Source organism: Salmo salar, chromosome 23, assembly GCF_965601325.2.
Source record: "Salmo salar chromosome 23, fSalSal1, whole genome shotgun sequence".
Classification (NCBI taxonomy): Eukaryota; Metazoa; Chordata; class Actinopteri; order Salmoniformes; family Salmonidae; genus Salmo; species Salmo salar.
In genome coordinates this window covers 37,142,410-37,162,072 of record NC_138313.1, presented here as the reverse complement: position 1 = coordinate 37,162,072, position 19,663 = coordinate 37,142,410, and the positions used below count along the sequence as shown (strand labels likewise).

At 41.2% G+C, this 19,663-nt stretch overlaps 2 protein-coding genes across 4 annotated transcripts; one reads left to right on the top strand and one right to left on the bottom strand.

Moving 5' to 3' along the window:
- Positions 1-1,926: 1,926 nt before the first annotated feature.
- etfbkmt (electron transfer flavoprotein subunit beta lysine methyltransferase) lies at positions 1,927-5,113 on the top strand. The gene is made up of 3 exons (XM_014169943.3): positions 1,927-2,432; positions 2,529-2,659; positions 2,746-5,113. The coding sequence occupies exons 1-3, from the start codon at positions 2,155-2,157 to the stop codon at positions 3,093-3,095; spliced, it is 759 nt and encodes a 252-aa protein (XP_014025418.1). The 5' UTR covers positions 1,927-2,154; the 3' UTR covers positions 3,096-5,113.
- On the bottom strand, positions 4,906-10,385 carry amn1 (antagonist of mitotic exit network 1 homolog (S. cerevisiae)). Of its 3 annotated transcripts, none has more exons than XM_014169947.3 (7): positions 10,227-10,385; positions 9,928-10,027; positions 8,480-8,609; positions 7,834-8,051; positions 6,997-7,053; positions 6,508-6,619; positions 4,906-5,562 (listed from the first exon to the last, which is right to left on the bottom strand). In XM_014169947.3, exons 1-7 carry the CDS (start codon positions 10,244-10,246, stop codon positions 5,495-5,497), a joined length of 705 nt encoding a protein of 234 aa, XP_014025422.1. In that variant the 5' UTR covers positions 10,247-10,385; the 3' UTR covers positions 4,906-5,494. The 3 variants fall into 3 exon arrangements, with proteins under 3 accessions (XP_014025422.1, XP_014025421.1, XP_082824218.1); XM_014169946.3 differs by having other exon boundaries at positions 9,928-10,060; positions 10,227-10,383; XM_082968092.1 differs by lacking the exons at positions 9,928-10,027; positions 10,227-10,385 and adding an exon at positions 9,676-9,900.
- Positions 10,386-19,663: the final 9,278 nt, after the last annotated feature.

Below are 19,663 nucleotides of genomic sequence, written 5' to 3'. Positions count from 1 at the left end.
GAAACTCAATGTGATCTCCTTTCAGTTTCAGATGTCAGTGAAGTCTCAGTTCCAACAAAACAACAGTCTCTCAAGGTATGGTTCATTTCAAATGTACAATGTATGGAAGTCCATTCCCACCACCCCAAAAAAATTACAATGTCTATACTATCTCAACATTGCAAGATACTAACTTGAAATTTCGAGATACTAACTCGAAATTTAGAGATAGTAGAACATATTTATACATGTTCCTTCATTTATAGCATTATGTGGCAATTTCCATCTATTCACATTGCAGTGATCAGCACAGCACAAACTACTGGCCAGATGGCATTTGCCCCAACATTTTTGATTCAATTGAATAAAAAATATTGACACAATAGCGTTGAAAATAGGGACAAAGTACTATTGTTTAGACTGATTTGCCTCATGATTTGTTAACTCATGCATAATTAACAGGGTGCTTCAGTCTGATTTGTTGTAGCCTACTGATAACAACCACAGCTGCAGGTAGCCTAGAGAAGCCTATGCACTCTTGATTTCCTCTGGCCAGGGGGAACAAAGCGGTAATGTTATGTATTTATAGCCTAAAATATGCCTATTTATACGTGTATATGTTAAGAGAAAATATAAATGTGATCAAATTTGGTTTATATTTAAACTTTGGCTGGCTAGGCTACCTAGACTTTATCAATCCCATATTATTGGTTTGAATTAATTAAATATGTGAAATTGAATTAAACAATAATGTTTGTTGATGCTAATATTATGTACAATATTCAATTATGTTTGCATAAGATAACAATAGCTTAATATATTTCATATGCTATAAACTATTGTTTTTTAACAGTTTCACTCAATTCATTCTAATTAACTAAATCATTATGACACACCCCTCACTATTGTCATTGGTTGCACTAATTGCACTGTTTGTCTACATAATCTTGTTCAAGTATTCATGACGTTATCCTGAAGAAGGCACAGTGATGCCGAAATGTTGGTGATTTACCCAATAAATTACTGGGAGTTTATATATGGAGTGTGCAAATCTTTTTATTTTTTATAGTTTATTGAATTAATCAATCAACACAAAAGTGATGACATACTGTGTGATTAACCTTTACATTACAGATGCAAAGTCCTACACAATGCAACCCTGCATAAAGCAAGTTCAGTACTATTATCCAATAGCAGTTGTCTAGTTTTTTTAAAACAATATGACCTGCTTCGAAAACATCTAGTCCCATCATAGCCCATATAAAACTGTTTAACAGCTGATTTATTTCTATGTCATACCCTACAACTAGGGTCTGAAGTTTTACCTGGTTAGGTAGCCTACCAGATCCGGAACCACCAGTCTGGGACCTGTGGTGTAACCTCTGAAATCACCACACACTGTTACAAATGAAGAAACATTTCCTATAAGTATGGTCTACTATCTAAAAATTTCCACTTAGTATCTACTTTTTTTTTTAGACAGTATCTTGACATTTTTAAGATAGTATCGACAATATTTTTTTTCCATGGAGGGATTGGGCTTCCATACCCTTTGTGTACACCTACACCCCTATTACGCACAGTAGAGCTGTGCACTTCCTGTGATTATTTCCGCTCATGTCTACTTATCTCATTTCTTTCTTAACAATAGTAATAGCATGTTATAATATGTTCTGACATGCATGCCTAGACCTTCTTACTCAATCAAGAGACACCAAATTACCCAATTTTTGAATAAATAAATAAATTTGCCCAATCAAAAGTTATGAAATCTGCCTAAAATGGCACTGAGTGTGCAGTGGAAAGATGATGCTGCCTTGGCCCCATCCATGAGAAGCTTGGCATTGACATTATCTACATGAGATTGGCTGAAAAAAATGTACAGAGCGGAACCAAAAGTACTATTCGCTATAGTGCAGTGGCATCATATAAGCGTTGTACATTTATTTGGTCCTGTCATGTTTTGCTTCCGTGTGGGAACAACGCTCTTGTGCCTTCCTTGGTTAGGATTTACATGTTGACATTTCTGTGTGAAATGGGGAAAAATACTGAACCGTCGGTAGCTATATAGTTGGTAGACTTGCCGCTAGCTTACTGTGAACGTGTCTATGTAGTGTGTTTGATGGCATGCTTTTATGATTTAGTAAGTAGCTAGGTAGCTAGCTAGCTAACAAAATGTTAACCAGGCTTGGAGTTGTGGGTTATATGAACATTGTCAAAACACTTTGCACAAATAGTACAAATAGGTACCTTCAAGGCTTTGCCTCGGATAATGATATAAAGAACTTTATTATAGAAAACACTGAGATAGTAAGAAAGCATAACTTGACCCCAGAAATCCATTTGAGACTGTTCACCCCAAATTGTCGGTTTTGGCATGCAAGACCAGAACTGTGGCCTTTCTCCGACCCATTCTGGGCAATATACTGGCCAGGGGGACAAGCACTCGCCAGGTACGTTATTGTTTTGAAAGCACTATTGTATTCAAATGAAATGGATCAAATTAATTACCACTAATAAGCCCATAATATAACCCACCACCTCTCCAGGTATCTATTAAGTAACCCTGGAGTGTCGCAGGGCAAGAGAGTGTTAGATCTGGGGTGCGGCTGTGGAGCCTCTGCTATAGCTGCCAAGTTCTGCGGTGCTTCTCATGTAGTAGCCAATGACATCGATCCTGGTAAGACAACACTTTTGTACATTTCACTGATTGATTCTATCCTTGGGGTATGAAGACCTCTGTCCTGATTCTCCCTCTCGTTCCAGTTGCAGCCATAGCGACCCAGCTGAACTGTGAGCTGAATGGCCTGAACCCCCTCCCTTGTGATACGGAGAATGTGATTAGTTCAGAGCCCGAGGAATATGACCTCATCCTCCTGGGAGACATGTTCTATGAGGAGGCGTTGGCGGACAGCCTTCACAGCTGGTTAAACTGCTGCATCCAGACCCACGGGACACAGGTCCTGATAGGAGACCCGGGGAGGGCCCAGTTTGAAGGACACGGCATCAGGAGGCTCCTGCGTCAGGAGGCTCAGTTTGAACTGCCTAAAGCTGTCAGAGAGGAGAACTATGGACTGACCTGCAGCACTGTGTGGCGCTACCTGCCTGAACTCTGACAGACATCTTTCACAAACCCATATTTGTATGTGCTTTAGAGCACTCCTTTAACTGTTGTTGTTCGTGACACTTGACATATGATTGTCGAATTGATATCAGCAAGTGCCTGGCATTGACTCAAAACTTGTCAATCTTCTTTGCCATGAAGTCAAATGTACTGTCGTTAAACAACCACCTCTTTTGACATCTCAAACCTAACCGTTTCTCTTTTATACAAAACCCAGCAATAATGCCACAGTAGTACGGGGTGTTGTCTCAACAACAAAGTTGTACACAGATCTATGAATTGAAAATGACAAGTAACACATGTAATACAGTACATATTTCAAATGCAATCAATCACATCTGTGTAAACAATAAAGCATGTAAACTTACACTGCAGTCAGACTGCAATCCAATGACCTAACAGTAGGGGGCATCCACACTCCTTACTCTCATTCATGACATGTCCTGATTTAGCCACTACCTCCTGACCCTGAGTTGGCTCTAGAAAAATTATACTCCATATTTATTCCTCTGGCAGATAAACACGCCCTTTTTAAATAATTCAGAGTCAAATATAGATTAAACCCTTGGTTTTCTTTGGAATTATTTGAGCTCATTCAGATGAGAAATCAGGCTTGGGCCAAAGAAAGGAAAACTGACTCTGTAGTGGACTGGCAATCCTTCAGACAATTTAGAAACAGATGTACTATCTCGATTAAGAAAGCTAAATCAAGCTACTTTTTAAGCTCTGATTTTGGAAAACAGTAAATGAACTGAAGCGTACAAATTCCTCTTCATCCTGTCTTATCAAGTTCTGCCTGACTCTGGCATCATAACTGAGAAGAACTGGATAAGTGATGCTTTTAATCATCATTTTATCTCGGCAGGCTTTGTATTTGAGAGAAACGGTGGTGTAGTTGACCCTGGTCAGTCAATCATCTGCTCTTCCCTCTGCCAGACTCTCGCTGACTCGACAGTTAATCTGTCAACTTCTAGGGAATCTTTGTTTTCATTTCAACAATTTACTATCTGTTATGTGCTAGATGCCTTGTTTAAGATTGATGTTAAAAAAAATCCTCTGGCGCTGATATGCTTGGTCCATTTTTGCTGCAGCTCTCTGCCCCTTTGATTGCTGAATCATTAACCCTTATTTTTAACCTGGTACTATCCCAAGGGTTTGTAAGGTGGTCCATATACGCCCCTTCACAAAGGTTATGAGCCTTGTGACCTAAATAATTATTGGCCTTCTTGCCTAGCTAAAATATTAGAATCTTTGGTTAATTCTCAGCTACCATCTTTCTTATCTTTGAAATGTATTCTAAATGTACAGTGCATTTGGAAAGTATTCAGATCCCTTCCCTTTTTCCACATTTTGTTACGTTACAGCCTTATTCTAAAATTGATTAAATAAATGTTTTCTCACATCAATCTACACACAATACCCCATAATGAAAAAGTGCAAACATATATATATATTTTTTTTTGCAAAATAAAAAAAGTACCTTAATTACATAAGTATTCAGACCCTTTGCGATGAGACTCGAAATTGAGCTCAGGTGTATCATGTTTCCATCAGCATACCTTCTGTAATGAAGGTCATGTATGTATTGGTACATCTTGTCTTCTTTGTTTTACATAAGAAGTACAAAGGCAAAGAAGCCCATACCTTCCTGAGAAGAGCCTTTATCTAACATACATGCAATGAACCTACTACTATGTGATGGGTCCAAACAGATATTAGAGAGAGAAGCATGTTTTTCCCATGTTACAAAGATACACATATAGTTCAACAGGCAGTTCTCATCACAGGGTACCTGAACAGACTTTGCTCCAACATATTATTTATTTCCAAATGTAAGATTGTATCACTACTTTTTACAACAAAAACTGAGTAACAATTTCTAAATCAAGGACAGGGTGCTGCGTGCAAACAACCAGATTACAGCAAGTACATCTCAAATGAAGTACAGTGAAAAGAATGTCCTAAGTGCATTTACAAAAAATAAATGTTAGAGAATAAATAAATATGAAATGTTTTTCTGTGTATAAATTGCAAAAATTGACAGAGAATACAACACTGAGCAGCACATCCAACTAACTATCAAGGTTTGATCTTCAACCACTGTTACTGATGATAATCACACTACAAAGCTAAGATTTACTGAGACCGGACTGTAAATAACAACCATTAGCCTAGCTCAGTCACTTTGGTCCCAGAAGCTTCGATAATTTTAAGGAGTTGGTGTGTCTATTCTTTCCATCCCTCCTCCTGTCATCCTCTTCAGTGCTCCCTTGGAGTAAGTACAAGTTGCTCCTAACGCCTTGATCCAGGGTCAGATAATCTAATGGGTAGGTTAAGGATTGTGGGTAGGGTAATCTGTTCCTAGGTCTGCATTTATGGGTAACTTTTCCCTCAGTACACTGTCCATGACACCTGTTGGAACTTATCTGGGTCTAAAAGGTTATGCAGGGCCTCTTGATCTGAAAGACAAAGGAGTTTAAGGTTTTAGCTGTTGTTGGGTTTTGAGAATGTGAAATATACTTATTTATGTCACTGATGGAGTGCTAAGGTTTAGAGGGTCTACACCAGAAGTTAAGGGTTATAGGAGGAAGGTATATAGTGTGTGCAACTAAGCTTGGAATGTGTTGAGTGCAGTGAAGCAATTACATGTGGCAGGCATTGGTAAGAGGAGATGGGTGGAGATCTTAGAAACTAACAATGTCACTGTGGGAGAGAGTGTAATGCATAATGTTTACATTATGTCAGGATATGTTATTGTTAGCCATCAGAGATCCTCTGGGAGGAGAAGAGAGACAGTCTGGTATCAATAACCATGACAACCTTGAGTTAGGGAGGAGTGAGCACTTTGGGGTAGAGGTCAGGTTAGATGAAGTGAGGAAGAACAGATATTACTAAGGTTCTGTCTAGCAACAGAGATGCATTGGCTGTTCAGTTGTGGAGGAGGAGACTCAGCCTAGGAGAAAGGGTTAAATATCAGTGCTTGTGTGAAATGTCGGTTGTCTGAATTACAGCTGTATCGACCCTTTGGGAATAATTAAACTTGGTTAAGCTTCTCTAGTGTGAGGTTCTAATTTTCAGAGTAAATAACTAACACTATACAGTTGCAAATTTACCACACTTGTCTTTTGAATACTAATTTATAAACACACATACAGGTCTGGACTGGGCTAGTGAAACAGACAGTGCTGCTAACAATATATTTTCCTCCACTGTCCCGGTTCCCATACCAGGCTCTTTGCTCGCAGACACACGTGACCGCCCTCAACCTACCAACTGTTTGAGCTATCAAAAGATCTAATTGGATAACTCCATCGGCAACATTTCTATTCAGCTGTGGAGTGAGCTTACGGTACATTCTTAACGCTGTTATAGTAGACGACTTATACTTTGAGCTAAAGGCTCACCAGTGATGAGAGGACATCCGTCGAAGGTAAAGATTCGGACGTTGGGGCAGTTTGTAAGGACAGCCCTCACTGCCTTGCCTGTCAGGTTACGACATCGGGCCAACTGGAGTTCCTACAACACATCCAATCACATAGTTAATAGATCCCTGTCTGCCTAGACATAATACTCTGGCTCCAAAATAACATGGGAAAATGTCACACTTGGAAGTCTTTGCATAAAAACAAATAAGACTTGAATCAAGGTTGGATGTTATCTTTCCAAGTGTGCATAGATACTAAGTTGCTGCCAAAGCCATCACCATAGCCATCACCTTGAAGAACTTGTGCACATTGCTACTTTTTTGCACACTTATACTATACTAGGGGTATTAATTGATCATTTTAAGTTTGAACAAACAAGATCTACACACAAGAAAACAATAAAGGGACAGAGTTTATTGTCCTCTATGAGGAAATGATTTTCATATGCACATTTGTTGGTCTTCTTACCTTCAAACTATTAGAGCACGGTGCAGTAGCCAGCCCAATGATACCCTCATCTGTAACCTGAAACAAAACACATATGATCTCAGTTTTGCTGAGGTGATTGACAACTAAATACTTACAAGTAAAAAGCAGTGTACATTAGCTACATCAGAAGTTTGGTACTTCTAATGTGCGTTGTGGTGGAAAAAGCTCTCAGAAGGCAGTTGGATCTCAATATACAAAAGCTTTATTACGAGCATGCATGCAAGGGAATAAACAATTAGACTCGCTCTTTGTTCACGCAGACATTTATAGAAAAAATGGGGAGGGGTGCAGGGGGGTGTCATATGCCACTTGGATGAGTCAGTTACTTCTACTTATCACTAGATAACAGTCCCAGAGGTAGCAGACAAATCAGACCAAGGACACACAACCCCAGTTAACAGAAACCACAAAAGATTGTTTCACAAAAAGTTATAACATGGCAGTTTAGAAACAGTTATAAAACAGACTGATTAAGTGAAAAGGGCAACTTGAAACCGTGTGATTGAGCAATCTTACAGATACTAAGAGGAACAGGATAACCTGTTCCTTATTCAGGCCATATAAGATGACAAATTAAATGTTCCTCTTCCAAAGCATCAAAGTACCAACCTGGTAATGCTGCGTTCCAGAGGGATAAACCATAAATTCCTGATATACTAAGATAATCTAAATCTTAGGAATAGGAGGAGCGCAGCCTTCACAAAGTATTCAGTCCTAAACCCAGGGTTTAAGTTTATAAGAGAGATATGTCATCCAATCTGTGCGTGAATCTGCAGTGAAAACATAAGAAGCATCTCACTCACTCAATTGAATTACCTGGGTTCCCGAGAGATTGAGGCTATGGAGAAGCCTGCAGTTTCCTGCCAGTGCCAGCAGGGCGGCGTCTCCCACAGCAGAGCAGCCCCAGAGGGAGAGGACCTCCAGCGAACTGCAGCCGTGGGCCAGCGCCAGGACCCCTTCATCGGTCACTGCAGCACACTCAGTCAGGTCCACGACCTGCAGGCCTGGGCAGGAGGCCGCCAGGGCCCTCACACCTACAGAGAACCGACCAATCAACATGTTAGTTGTATAGAGCAATGTAATTGTATTAGATCACATCATATGTCATATTGTGTTGTAATAATAATGACTTTGTGGGTGCTTATATTTGTCCAGTTTCGTACATGTACAAGTCTGTATTATATGCATGTGTGAATTGGAAATGTGTTTTTTGCATATCCCAACTCCCCGAGACAACCTCGGAGAGTGGGGTCACAGCTAGGGTCAGCCATTATCAACGGCGATGTATTGTATTATGATGTTCATTACATTGTAAAGTACTGTATTGTAAACAAAGAGATGGTCCAGTAAAAAGCATGAGCTGGTGCATATCCAAGAATGTTGGTAGAGGTGCTGAATAACAATAGTAAACTGATTTTTTATTTTTTTAACACAGAAATTGTTACATTTGGTAGGCAGGTACCATCTGAGGTGATGCTGGGGTGGCCCCGTAGAAGGATCATCCGGAGCTGCGGACAGCGGATCTGTTGCAGGGCGGAGTCAGACACTCTGCAGTTCACCATGTCCAGCTTGTGTGTCCCAAGATGCATCAGCTGAGGGCAAACACAGTAGGAAGTGTGCAGGAGTTGGTTCTATCCCAGTAGTAACAGAATGAATAACATGACTTTGATTAGAATCATGTATGTTAGTGCTGGCCAAACTAGAGAGGAAGAGAGGCCCAACTCGGGGGAAAATCTGTCTCCCTCCAACAGGTAGTGTTTTTTTGTTTCGCCCACCAAGAAAGTCGTTTTTGTATGGAGGTCAATAAGAGTGTGTCGAATTTGGTCATCAAACTTTTTTAGGGTTTATTTGCAACGTGAGATGGATTTTATCAAATAGAAGTTTTGTAATGCTTAAGTTGTTACAAATGTACTGATAAGTAGGCCACGTGACATCCCGGTCACTCTGAGAAAAAAAATAATAATATCGGAGTTGTCTCAGGGTAGCTATGCATATTCATGGTATGAGGCTAGTAGCATAGCGCATCTCTCCATTGAATACAAGCAGTTCACCTCAACCACCCTCATCGAATATTCAAAATAGGATTACTATATTGAATTGTATCCACCAAGCCAAAAAAATAATAGGTGGGAGCTAGACAGCTTGTGTCGTGGAAATATTTGCTCAATCATATTTCTCAGATACCCGGAACTTGTGAATTCAAATAGACTTTATTACAAAGTAACAAGCCGAGCTGGTTCATGGATCAACTGACTTTCTAGCCTCGGCAAACACTTTCTATACAGTTTTCATCCTTACGTCACACACATAGTAACTCTGGCATTTAGCCACCATTATCTTTTTGCCTTGCACTCACTTCAGCTTGGTTTCCAATTTCTTATTGGCACAGACATTAGGGCATAGACTCTATTGGAGGCGTAACCATAGCAACGATACAAAAATAAACAGACACGCACACTCATAACACATGTGCATGTCTAATGGTGCTTAAGTAATACAAACCTATGCTCCTAATGCACGTCTAATGAACCTCACCGGACTAGGTAATGGCTTCCCTTAGCCTAATGACCTAGACACACATATAGAGTATACTGATTCTGCTTACTACTCTAAGATGAATGAATAATGTGCACACATGTACTGGAAAATTCCCAATACCTGCTGTGCCGCTTTGTGGATGACTCCCATTGTTAGGGTGGGGAGATGTATCTTGTAAATATATCCATAATCCTTGGCTAAACACATGCCCTAGCTCAATTGAGGGCGCTGCTGGTGGATGATATATGTACTGCTGGGCTGGAACAAAAACCTGCACACAGTCAGAACTGAAAGTGTCCACTGTGGTTCCAGAACAGGAATTCTCCAGAACCACAGTAGACAACCGTATTTCATATAACACACAGCTAATACCTGGCTGATGTTTAGGTCGGTCACCGTGCCCTGTGATGACATGATTCGTAGCAGCGTGTCTTTTATGCCCGCAGGTAAAGCCATGAAGTTACTGAGGTATCTGTCCGCATAGATTGAGACATATAAGGCGCTTCTGCAAGAATGGAAATGTACATCAATGAACATGTAGCTATCTAACTAGAAGGTAACGTTAGCTACCCTAGACACCTAGCAAGCTAGCTAGACGATTTGTTACAAATCACATTTCATAGACGCTCAAAAACGAACATTTCTGTAACCTGTCAGAACTACCCACTCACATATTCAAAAGCGAATCCATTGCCAAAATGCCACTCCCGTGTCTGGGCAAGTGGGTATGGAGAAGCTAACCTCCTAAAGCTAGCTCCCTGACAGGTGATCCAAACACAGATTGAACAATGAGCCAGATATTTCACCGGATGTATAAATGTGAAGCATCCGGTTGGCGTTTCCACCCACTACCAAATGTGGTGACGACAGGAAGCCCAGTGGTCGGCTGTGGGAAAAGATGGAGCAAGATTTTGGCCGAAATTCAGCAAATGTATTCATCGATGAAACATTTGATCTCCATACAGGTTTCTGTTTCCAAAATTATATTCTGTAACACAGAGTGGACAGCGTTTTTGACAAATTGTAAAAAAATACATTTAAAAAATGTTGTTTAGAAGGAGTGCAAGGGCGAATTGAATGATTGCAGACGCGCTCTTCACAGAATAGGCGAATTTCCCATCACTACGCAATGTCGAACAATCCCAGTCAGTCACTTTTCACCCGGGGCAAACTACACCTACCCGGGGAGAAAAAGTGTATTTTATGCCTTTTATGTCTTTAAATTATTTGGAATGTTTTATTGTAATCAGATTACAGATACTTTTGAAAAATAATTACTTTTAGCCAGCAGAAAATAGGAGTATTGCGCCGTGATTGGCTCCGTCTTCTGTCACTCATCCGAACACCACCTCATCGCTAAATTTAAATCCTTAGTAAGGGTAGACATCCAACATTTCAGCCCTTTGTGTCCTGCCACTGCCATTGCTATATTACAAGTGCCCTTCCAAGAAGGCTCAAGGTCATTGGCCACAGATAAAATTACGTCAAATCACATTATAGTCATCATCATGAATCAAGTCCACAATCTACTGGCAAATTATTTTTAATCCTTGTCATATGAAGAGAAATAATGAAGAGAAATTATACAATGAGTCATTTGGAAGGAATCAGTGGCTAACTGCAAGCATTTCAAAGCAATCACTAGCCTTGCTTTTCAGTGAAGTGGCTGTGTTTTTTCCCGTTTCCCACCATAAATTCAGAGAATGCCAGACATTGATGACAAAATGTGCCCACAAAGGACCGCCGCGCCAGCCACCTTCCTGTTTAAATGAGCATAACACAAGGTCAGTCCAAAAATGTCTTGTGTGCTGCTGCATAAATTATGTAATATGCAAGGGAGATATGTATACTGTAGCTAAGAAAGTAATACTACGTTTGTTGTGTAGTAAGCTGTTAGTAGCCCATGTGCCTCACCCTAATAATTTGGTCTATTTTCACCAACGCGGTATTGTAAACACATAATTTGTGACAGGTGTGTGCTTGTTTGACAGTGCTACTGATAGTAGTGGTGGCGCTTGGCTTGCATGTGAAAATTCAGCACACACAACATTCTATAATAGAATTGTGTTATTTGACGTGTCAAATTAAAGCTTATTTAACGTCAAATAGTGTTATGACATGTATCTTTTTTGACATGCAAAGACCCAAAACGGCGTTCAATGTGCCTCACCCTAATAATTTGGTATATTTTCACCTCTTCATTTCACCTACTGTTCTAACTTGGTGGTGCACATGTAGCCTATAACCTGTTTTAGATAAATGTAATCATCAAATATTGTAAGAGCTTTCATTGTCTGTGTGAGCTTTCACCAGTCGTGTGTGGGCGGCCTCTGGTCTCTCTGCCCGAGGTGGAGCTGACCAAGAGAGAATGGAATACGAGCTGGCACGGACAGAGGGACGCACCACCATCAGCAGGAATGTTCCAGAGGGGACCGTCCTCAGGAACTATGCGGATGTTCTGGCCATCCTGGTCAGATTGAGACAGTTCTGCCGCCACCCTGACCTACTGGGCAAGACCACTTCAGAGTTATGAGTGCGTCTGATAGAGAGGCTGAGGCTAGTGCTGGGCACTGGCTCTGATGAGGAGTGTGCTGTGAGTCTGGACTGTCCATCTGCCAGTAATCACAAACTGTGCAACCGTATACTGCAGACTCTGCATTGCAGAGGTCATACGTACCGAGCAGGAGCAGGCTCGGTGCCCTCTGTGCAGAGGCCAGATCAAGGCCAGGGAGCTGGTGTAGTTTCCTCAGGAAGAGGAGGAGGAGGAGAACAACCTCTCAGAGAACTGGAGGAGCAGCTCCAAGGTGGAGGCTCTAATGCAGGGTCCTCAACCCTGTTCCTGGAGAGCTACCGTCCTGTAGGTTTTCACTCCAACCCTAATCTAGCGCACCTGATTCTAATAATTAGCTGGTTGATAAGCTAAATCATGTTAGTTACAACTGGGGTTGGAGCAAAAACCTACAAGAGAGTAGCTCTCAGTGTTGGAGAACCCTGCTCTAATGTTGAACATGCTCAGACTGCACAGTGAGGACATCCTCATCAAGAGTCTGGTTGTCTCTCAGTTCACACGCTTTCTCACTATACTGGAAGTCCCACTCAGGGAAGAGTGGTTCAGGTTTGTGCGTCTGGACGACACTGAGCCAGAAGAGGTGGGCTCAGGTGGTCCAGGAGTTCTAGAACGATGCAGCCCATTGATCATGCTGCTGTCACTCAAAGCCGGAGGGGTGGGGCTAAACCTCACAGCCGCCTCGCGCGTCTTCCTCGTGGAGCCAGCCTGGAACCCAGCAATAGAGGACCAGTGTGTGGACCGCTATCACCGCCTCGACCAGAAGGGAGACGTTGTCATCACTAAGTTCATAGTGAAGGACTGGTGAGGATAGTTGTGGAAAATGACATAATTAGTAATCCTGTGCTTTACTGCTTAAAGAACAGTCTCTTGTTATATGCTAGTGTTTTTTTCTAACCTGATACAAACTTGTCTTTGTGGGACTTAGTCATAAGACTGGGCTTACAGCTAAGAGCCGTTTGTTTGCGACTGCAGCATGCAACATCCCGTGGGTATACTATCTACAAGAAGTCACATGTATGGAAACTTGCAGAAAGGAGCACATTATAGTGTTTACTGTTGTGAATGCAGTTAGCCTGAGGCCTCAACTGTCTATCTTAAATCTGCACAGACAATTAATTGCCTTTTACACACTATCTGCTGACTGCCACGTATACAGAAAGGGGTTGAATTTTTTTATATAAAAGACCCGATTATGTTTATTAAGCTTTCAACTCTGAACCATTCTTGGTGATGGTTGATTGCTTCATTTTTGCAAATTCTATAATAAAGCTGTTGTTAGAAGAATCTACAGTCTTTCTCTTCCTATAGAATTTCTCTGACAGGATTCGCAGGCAGGATCTGGTGGAGAAGGCTTTCCGCCTTCCCAGCAAGAGGATGATGTCATGGCGCTCTAGACATCTGGCTGTTAAAAGACTGTTAGGAGACTGTTCTCACTGTTATTTTGTTCTTTTAATAACGTTTACATTTAGAGGGAATGTTTTCCAGTTTGTGGAACCAAATGCACACACAACAATGGCCGTCTTTTAGAGCAGTTGTTTAAAAACAATTGTATGTGCATAACGTAATACTCCGGAAGAAGGTGAGTTTAATACATGAGAAGTGTACAGAACGTGAGAGAAAACAATACTAACTAATGACTGATGTATACTGTGGGCTAAATAAAGGGGAGTAATCAAGGGGATAATGATGACCAGGTGTGCGTAATGATAAGGAGCAGGTGTGCAAAATAAATGTTGCCAGGGCCGGTGGTAAGTAGACCGGCGACGTCGAGTGCTGGAGCAGGAGTGGGGGTGACAATGTGGGAAGGAAGTTTGTGACAAACCAGAAAAAAAAGGGGGAAAAGCCATGGCATTCTTCTGGGAGTTGCCAGGGACCTCACAATACAATATCCCCATTCTATATTGCGATTCGTTACTGTGATTTTATTGTGATTCGATGTTCCAAACATATTGCTAACTATATGTCTGCTGCAGAAGGACAAGAGACCCATGGAAAAAGTTTTTATCAGTCATGGAAATGCAAGAAATATCGCACAGTAAAAAGGCCTCGTTCATTATTTCATTCTGGATTTCATTATGGTCACGTTGCCATGCCAAGCTAGAATTTGTACATTTGTATTGTCAGTAATGTCAAGACAAAGAGGTCTGTGAAGAGGGGTGGGTTTCTTTAGGATTCATATTAGGCATAGATGTTTGTAATGTCCAACTGGTTTAGTCATGATGATAATACTGACATGACATCATGACACGCCTCCAGGTCAACACCTACAGTACCTTATCATGCATATTCCAAACGCCATTCTGTTTGGGCTGTACATGGTTAAATGAATATCTCACAAAATGCCTTCTTTCGTAATTTCATTATGTCTTTAATTATTGTCCTGCATGAAATTTGGATGCAAATGGAAAACCATCAGACCAGGCTAAACATTTGTGTGATTTTGAGAGTCCGTCTATCACTACTTGTACTGCATGTAAAATCTGTGATTCAGGATTGTCTAGCATAAGCTGAATAGGCAATATGATTTATTTATTATGTTTATTTGTCAGGGACAATGTACAGTACAACAAAACACCAGTCTCAGAATATGAGAAGTGATGCATTGCACCAGATTTAGCTGACAGCTAATTTACATCTGGATTCCCCGGGCAGGTGAACATACAGTATAAACATCACAACATTATGTACAGACAGACATTTAAACCCATTGAACAGGACATAGACACATTTTAACATTTCATCAGGTGTAAAGCTTAATGTTTTCCACGATTAATATGTCATTCTTTCATTCTGGACAGATCATTGTTTTAAAAGGTTATTCAATGTTATTAAAAGGTTATTATTTACTTTATTGTCCCCAAGGGGAAATATGTATTGTACACACATAGCTGCTCCATACAGTAACAATACAAACATGAAAGTACTTCCAATCACAAATACTGCACATCTCCCTATCATACGTAGCCGACCAAATCACAGATTCTTTAATCATATATACAGTACCAGTCAAAAGTTTGGACACACCTACTTATTCCAGGGTTTTTCTTTATTTTACTATTTTCTACATTGTAAGATAATAGTGAAGACATCAAAACTATGAAATAACACATATGTAATCATGTAGTAACCAAAAATGTGTTAAACAAATCCAAATATATTTTATATTTGAGATTCTTCAAAGTAGCCACCTTTTGACTTGATGACAGCTTTGCACACTTGGCATTCTCTCAACCAACTTCATGAGGTAGTCACCTGGAATGCTTTTCCAACAGTCTTGAAGCAGTTCCCACATATGCTGAGCATTTGTTGGCTGCTTTTACTTCACTCTGCGGTCGGGTGATTGTGGAGGCCAGATCATCTGATGCAGCACTCCATCACTCTCCTTCTTGGTCAAATAGCCCTTACACAGCCTGGAGATGGGTTTTGGGTCACTGTCCAGTTAAAAAACAAATGATAGTCCCACTAAGCGCCAACCAGATGGGATGGTGTATCACTGCAGAATGCTGTGGTATCCATGCTGGTTAATAACTGTGCCTTGAATTCTAAATAAATCATTGACAGTGTCACCAGCAAAGCACCATCACACCTCCTCCATGCTTCACGGTGGGAACCACAAATGCGGAGATCATCCATTCACCTACTCTGCGTCTCACAAAGACACGGTGGTTGGAACCAAAAATCTAAAATTTGAACTAATCAGACCGAATGACAGATTTCCACGGTCTAATGTCCATAGCTCGTGTTTCTTGTCCAAGCAAGTCTCTTATTGTTATTGGCATAAAAAATCTGCCGTTTTCAGCTACATCAGTCAATTACAACATTAATAATATTAACAATGACATTTCTAAGTGACCCCAAACTTTTGAACGGTAGTGTGTATATGTATGAATATGTGTGTGTATATATACAGTTGAACACCATCCAACACCATCATTAAGTTTGCAGACGACACAACAGTGGTAGGCCTGATCACCGACAACGACGAGACAGCCTATAGGAAGGTCAGAGACCTGGCCGGGTGGTGCCAGAAAAACAACCTATCCCTCAATGTAACCAAGACTAAGGAGCTGATTGTGGACTACAGGAAAAGGAGCACCGAGCATGCCCCCATTCTCATCGACGGGGCTGTAGTGGAGCAGGTTGAGAGCTTCAAATTCCTTGGTGTCCACATCAACAACAAACTAGAATGGTCCAAACACACCAAGACAGTCGTGAAGAGGGCACGACAAAGCCTATTCCCCCTCAGGAAAATAAAAAGATTTGGCATCGATCCTGAGATCCTCAAAAGGTTCTATAGCTGCAACATCGAGAGCATCCTGACCGGTTGCATCACTGCCTGGTACGGCAATTGCTCGGCCTCCGACCGCAAGGCACTTCAGAGGGTAGTGCGTACGGCCCAGTACATCACTGGGGCAAAGCTGCCTGCCATCCAGGACCTCTACACCAGGCAGTGTCAGAGGAAGGCCCTAAAAATTGTCAAAGACCCCAGCCACCCCAGTCATAGACTGTTCTCTCTACTACCGCATGGCAAGCGGTACCGGAGTGCCAAGTCTAGGACAAAAAGGCTTCTCAACAGTTTTTACCCCCAAGCCATAAGACTCCTGAACAGGTAACCAAATGGTTACCCGGACTATTTTCTGCTGCTACTCTCTGTTTATCTTATATGCATAGTCACTTTAACTATACATTCATGTACATACTACCTCAATTGGCCCGACCAACCAGTGCTCCCGCACATTGGCTAACCGGACTATCTGCATTGTGTCCCACCACCTGCCAATCCCTCTTTTACGGTACTGCTACTCTCTGTTCATCATATATGCATAGTCACTTTATTCGGCGCACGTGACAAATAAACTTTGATTTGATTTGAATGAGTTTCCCTTATCTCCCCTGTGGAATGTCCATGGTCCTCTCTTTGTTTAGCTAGATGTCAGAATTACACCCCGTCCATCTTCATTGTCCTGGGCCTGACCCTGCTCTCTGATCCTCGGCAATTTCCTTTTATCTGATTAGGTCAAATCTTCTAAATTAGCATGCACAGTTTCATGGCCTAAACTCCATTAATACTCACAGTAATCATTCACTAAACAGGATACAAACAAACTACAGTTTAACTTGAAACATGTTACATTTTAACAGAATCCATCAGTCCCCAATATTAAACCATAAACACCTCTTATTGTTTAATATCACTAAACAATCATTTCAACTGCCTGCTGTCGACTTTCTTCTTCTTCTTTCTTCTCCAGACCTGAGAGTGTGATAGAAACAGACTTGATAGATAGAGAAAATGTGAAAACACTAAACAAAAACACTCATGAGTTAAAGCAATCCTAAATTCTACTGATTATCATACGCTTCTTTGTAGATACATTTATAAACTAGATTTCTGAACACAGCTTGAGGAACCAGACTGACACAATCTCCTGCTACCCCTGAACCCTATGCCCACTGATATGCATTTATTCTAAGGTCCACAAAAAGTTGGGCTCTAAATATCCCCATTATGCTTTTCCTCAGTCTTCCATCAAGGGCTACAGAATCACAAAATATGTTTTTCAGCCAAGCCCTCCTCACTGCATTCACCTCTTAAAGCTACCCTGAAGACGCAAGCCGTAGCCTGAATCAATTTCACCTCCTCTTGTGGCAAATCCGCTCTATAGAAGCGTTTCAACAACAAGCTTTTACTGTATGGACTTCTAGCAATGCCATCAGAGCTACCCCCATAACTGCCAACACTGCCCAAGCTGCATACACCAAAACCCACCTTATTTGATCAATAGTCCAATACCATGCTGTTCCTACAGCACATCCCACAACCGTAAAAGTCTCTTATGTTATTACTCCCAATGTAACAGCAGTAAGTATTGTTACCGCTTTAACTCTGTCACTGTCAGTAACTTTCGTCACCGGCTTTACCGTTAGATCTTTGATTGCATTTGTGAGATATTTTATATTTTATCCCATTTTGAATCAAGTTTGGCATCTTCTACGCATCGTACTCGTGGTAGGTACTCCATCTTCCCTTATGTAAACATCCATGCTTCAGGGACATAGCCATTATGTCTAAACCCAATATAGCTTCCTTGACTGGAGCTTCTCTTAATTTTGCTGTCACTGTTACACAACCGAAGTCAATCGACAATGGAATAGTGACACGTGCTGTTTGTTGCACTCCTGAAATCCCATGATAGGGTGCTTCAGCCTCAAATTCAAAATGTTCTGTGATAGAGTTAAAAGGAATCAGTGAAATTTCGGCACCAGTATCTATAAGAAAGTTAAATGTCCCGCGACCTCCAACGGTACGTTCCATATAAAACCCATCAATGCCTTTTATTACCACTGACCGCACAGAGGTCAACCACCCCTAAGCTTCAGAATCATCCTTCCTCCCACTGGCTGCTCCTAGAATGGACTTTTTCTGCCTTGTTGTTAGATGGGGTAAATTGCTTCACCAGCTAATCTTTTATGGTTATTGGGGCAGATGGCCTCAGCCTTTGATCTTCGCCCCTAGGGCTGTCTTACACTCTCTTATCCAGTGTGTCATACTCCCACACTTAAAACAACCCATTTCTTCACCCCTGGCAGGTTTTCCGGATTTATAGTTTCTCTCCCTCTTCCTGCTCGGCTGCCAATTTGCCTTACCTTGAGAACACCCATCCCTCCCCCAGCTGGGAAATTATCCACCACTACTCTGACTCGGGCCCCCCACTTGTTCTAGCCCTGACTCTGCCCGCACCACTGCTGCAGTTAGGTCTGTCCATGCACTACGGGTGTTTTGTTTCAGAGATAACCATTTGCTCCATAGCATCGGAGCACACTTTTGACTACGTGTTTTCACCCCTGGTGCAAAACATCCCATAATTACCTCCCTCTATATATCCTCAGGGACGTCTTTTCCTGTAACTGGAAATACTGGAAACTTATGGTGACTACTCCTATACATGCTTTTACACTCCTCATCAGCATCCTCACCCAACTTGTTTACTGTTTGTGCCTACCGATCTGTGGAGTTTTCAGGTGAAATAGCCATGTTACCTCAAAGCTCTTTTACCCTGTCTCCACCGGTATTTACAAAAATTACCTCCCAAGTGCTGAAAATATAAGTTCTGTACACTGACTATATATTTCTCACTTCTACACAGTAGGGTTATATTGTAGCGTTTTTAGAGAGAAACCTTCCACAATACTTGGGCCATCACTCAATAACTCTATTACCTTAGCAATTTGGAACTTCTGAATTCATTTATCTTTTATTTTATTTATTTGTTACTGTTTTCTTCTCACAAATGTTCCAATTATTTATCTACTTATTTCTACAAATTCGAATATACACTGCTCAAAAAAATAAAGGGAACACTTAAACAACACAATGTAACTCCAAGTCAATCACACTTCTGTGAAATCAAACTGTCCACTTAGGAAGCAACACTGATTGACAATAAATTTCACATGCTGTTATGCAAATGGAATAGACAACAGGTGGAAATAATAGGCAATTAGCAAGACACCCCCAATAAAGGAGTGGTTCTGCAG